General features: G+C 58.3%; 1 protein-coding gene across 1 annotated transcript; it reads right to left on the reverse strand.

Annotated features, from left to right (window-relative positions):
• Positions 1–402: 402 nt before the first annotated feature.
• LOC119108540 (dTTP/UTP pyrophosphatase) lies at positions 403–2453 on the reverse strand (the record flags this gene model as incomplete). The annotated part of the gene is given in 2 exon segments (XM_037232130.1): positions 403–1028; positions 2298–2453. Coding segments are annotated over 2 exon segments (313 nt in total), but the record flags the coding sequence as incomplete, so codon positions are not given.
• Between the last annotated feature and the right edge of the window lie 1442 nt (positions 2454–3895).

Raw genomic sequence — 3895 nt, forward strand, 5'->3', positions numbered from 1 at the left:
CCAGACTGTCTCCCGGGGTGTCTGCTCCCTGCCCGGCCGTCTCCCGGGGTGTCTGCCCCCTGCCCGACCGTCCCCGGGGCCGGAAGCGTAGCCGCCTCCGAGCTGCAAACGATCGGCGACGCACCGGCCGCGCCTCTGCATAAAACAGCGGACGCCCGGGCGCAAACACAGCGCCCAGTACGCCCGGCGACAGGCGGGACGGGCGGACGCAGGCGCGCAGCTCCGGCCAGGTCTGCACGGCCCCGTCGCCGCCGACGGCTGCGGTACGAACGCGGCGGCCACGGCGCGTGGAACATTGCACGCGAATTCGCGGCAACAGCAAAGAAGCAGACTCTTCTACGAATGACACAGTTGTTTGCCTGAGCAGGATCCGTTTGCAGGCGCTGGTCACTAAAGGTCAGCTTCGTTGTCGCACTGTATTGCGCCGGAAATGCTCGACGCTGCTGCGGTGCGCAGGACACGACCGCAGCCGCCGGGTCCCGGAGACAGACCCACTGCGCCGCACGGCACGACAACAGTCACGAACCTGGCGCCGCGTCACGACACGGGACAAGCGATCGTCACCAGGTCCCACAGAGTGCGATTGTCAGCAGCGGACCACACTGGGCGAGACCGCCAGCGGCGGATAACACGGCACATGGGTTCCAGAATAGGATCACACAGGACACGGCGGCCGCCGGATCACTCGGCGTGCGGCCGCCAGCGCTGGATCACACAGCGTCGTCCGCCGGGCCCTCCGAGCTGCCGACTCCCTGAGACAACGTGAGCAGTACGGCAGCGACGCCCGGCGCCGTCTCCGACTGCAGCCGGGCCCGGAGGCGCGCTCATCACCGCATCCGTGCCCTCGGGGCAGGGCCAGGGGCGCCCCCGGTCACCGCTCCGAGGAGCCGTCCTTGGAGCCGTACATCTGGTACAGGTGCTTGCACAGCTGATGGATGGGCAGGCCGACGACGTTGTAGTAGTCGCCGTCGATTCCCGACACCAGGGTGCCGCCGAGCCCCTGTATGCCGTAGCCGCCAGCCTTGTCCCTGGAAATGGGTACCAAAATGGAATCACAATTAGGGCGATCCTGGAGCACGCCATTAATATAAGCATATAGGATGCTTCTAAAGTTTTGAGCGTTGGAGAATTTCTCCACACATTTCAGATTGAGAAACATTTCTTGCTTTCAAACGAATCAGGCCGGCTCACCATGCATGCCAATATTGTAATTTCAGACCAAGTACATTTTGCGGTTCATTAGAGACCACCTGAGTTACCATTTGTGAGCAGTAAACGGCTGCATCAGCGGGCTGACTGTTCCTGAGCATTAGTGTGATGCCAAAACTTGCATTACAGGTCCAAAGAAAACAACACATCTGTATTCCCTGGTGCACACGGCATCAATTTTAGCTCGAGCACGGGGCGTGTTTAAATGGTTTGGAATGCTCCTTTCAGAGTCCTCAGCGCGATGTAAAAAGCCATTGGATTCTTAATGTGACTAAATTTTGAAGGGCTTAGGCAATTATTGTTTCTTTTTGAAGCGGATGGACACGACAACCCTTTCACAATGACAGGCGCGGGCAGGAATGCACAGATACAGACACGTGCAAAGGCAGAGACCCCGAACACACGCATAGTTGGGGCTACGAAAGCCACTGGCCGCCCTCGGGGCTTGTTTGTCAACTTTTGAAAGGTTGTTAACAAGACCGCACTACTACGAATTTGTGACGAACAACAGCAGCTGGGCCCACGCCCACCCGGGAGATCAGCGCCACACTCAGCGAGCAAAGCAGCTCTCAGAGTTAAGCCATAGAAACTCTGAACTTCTAATAGCTTTAAAAAGTCAGAGGAGTTCTGATACGAACGGCTCAATCACACTCCATAGGTGTTCTTGAAAAGCATTGGCCAAACCTCGGAATCCAATGTTCACCACCAAGCACAATTTACGACAAGACCCCGACTACTTCCTGGCTGTTTACACGCGTACCTAATCTCAGCGCAGCCTCTCCCGTAGTCGACATCACCTCCCAAACAAGTTAACGCGCACACACACACACCGGCTCGCCGTCCTCCACAAGTAATTACCGGACCGGGGCGGGACTGGTCTCGGGCAGCGGGCCCCATCCGTCCCCAGGGCACCAACGCAGCGAGCGAGCGACGGCGCCGCGCCGGCGGCCGGCTGGCGCGCGCGCGCGGACCGGCCGGGCGGCGAGGCGCGCCGCCGCTCCTAATCAGTCCGTCCCGACCACAGACCGAGCGCCGCGGGGAGCGCTCCCCCGCCACCGCGACGCGTCGCCATGGCGACGCCGACTCACATGGGCTCGCCGGTGTCCACGTAGCCGTGGACAATGTCGGGCGGCAGCGTGTCGAGCGTGACAGCCGTCACCTCCGAGAAACGCTCGGTGGTCCAGCGCCGGTGTTCCAGCCGCCGCAGCACCGCCACGCCCGTGTACACGTGGTGCGTGCGCCCGCTGAACCTGCCGCCAGTGCCACCGTGCAGTCAGATGGTCGGCGCGGGTGAGCAGCCGTGGCGCGAATACCATCAGACGCCTTCCGACGCACACGACCATTACTCAACGATGGTGAAAGACAGCGACTGTCAATCCGTTCCACTCAGACGCAGTGGCATACAGGGCCAGAGTTGTAGTGATGCTGGTCACCTTGGTGTGATAACTGCATTAGGTCTGGTGAGATAAACTGGACGCGCGACAGACAGACCGCCAGGGTCTGATATGAGATCAGCCAGGCACTGAATCTATCTGGCACTTCTTATCTATCTAAAGGCACTGATTGTATCGACAGCCCCAGAGACCTGTGGCGCCTTCAACAAATGTAATGTTGTTAAATGGAGAGCTTGTCATTGCTGGAGAGAGCGGCAATGCAATAAGCCTGCACTGAAACTTCCTGCGTCACAAACTGCCGTAACTGCCTTACGCAACACATTACTCATCGATCGTCCCAAACTATCGAAAAATGAAAGCGATTACCCCAACGTGCACCGCATTGAGAAGCTCACTGCTCTACAGATTCTCGGAACTGCTGAAGCACGCCAAACTAGCTCACTGCTATGGGGCCGCGCATCGCCGTGTGCTATCCCGCATCGGGACCAATCAGGAAGGTAAGCTCGGGCAAACGTCGCTCGAGCTCCCAGGTGCTCCCGAGCTCGAGCTCCCGGGAAGCTCCGAGCTTCCCCGCCCTCCGCCCACCAGGCGGAGGGCGGGGAAGGGGGGAGGGGGGAGGGGCAGCCGGGTCCTAACGTCGCTAGCAACAGCAGCGACGTCAGCACACGGAAGATTGCGCACCCTCGCCAGCATCGGGTGTCACAATCCCCCGAACCCAAGAGGGTTCCCCAACCCACACCACCATCCGCTGTTCTCAACTGGTAGCCGGACCCAAGGGGCTGGGCGTCCCAGCACCGTATCATCACCGGATCCCAGTTGGTCGTCAGGTTCCAAGAGGTGCGCTCGAACCCAAACCATCGGTAACGTCAGGGTTCCTGCTCCGACTGTTGGATTAGCGCTCTCGGTCACGACTGTGATGAAATGTAGGCAGGATAGATTTAGTCAAAATGGAAACTATCACATGACAAAACATCGATGCGGTAATGCATCGAGAGCGAATTGGCAGGGAAGATCACCGACTGACAAAATACAGACAAGGGGAAGCATCCAACTGAAAAAAGTATCACACCGCCAAATTCTGAACTCCAAACAGCGGCGAGGTCTAATACAGGGCTGGCAAAAACATAATACCAAAATACAAAATACAGAGGTGAAGCGAAGGTCTGAAGGATTACTTCAGACCTCAGTATCTCTGGCGGACCACCAGAGCTATGTTTTGAAATTCACACGAAAGTGTCTGATGTAAACCCTGGACTGATTTTTTGGCCTAACGTTGTCGCACTACTGACTCT

Source organism: Pollicipes pollicipes, unplaced genomic scaffold, assembly GCF_011947565.3.
Source record: "Pollicipes pollicipes isolate AB1234 unplaced genomic scaffold, Ppol_2.1 Scaffold_6686;HRSCAF=7923_pilon_pilon_pilon, whole genome shotgun sequence".
NCBI classification, from domain to species: domain Eukaryota; kingdom Metazoa; phylum Arthropoda; class Thecostraca; order Pollicipedomorpha; family Pollicipedidae; genus Pollicipes; species Pollicipes pollicipes.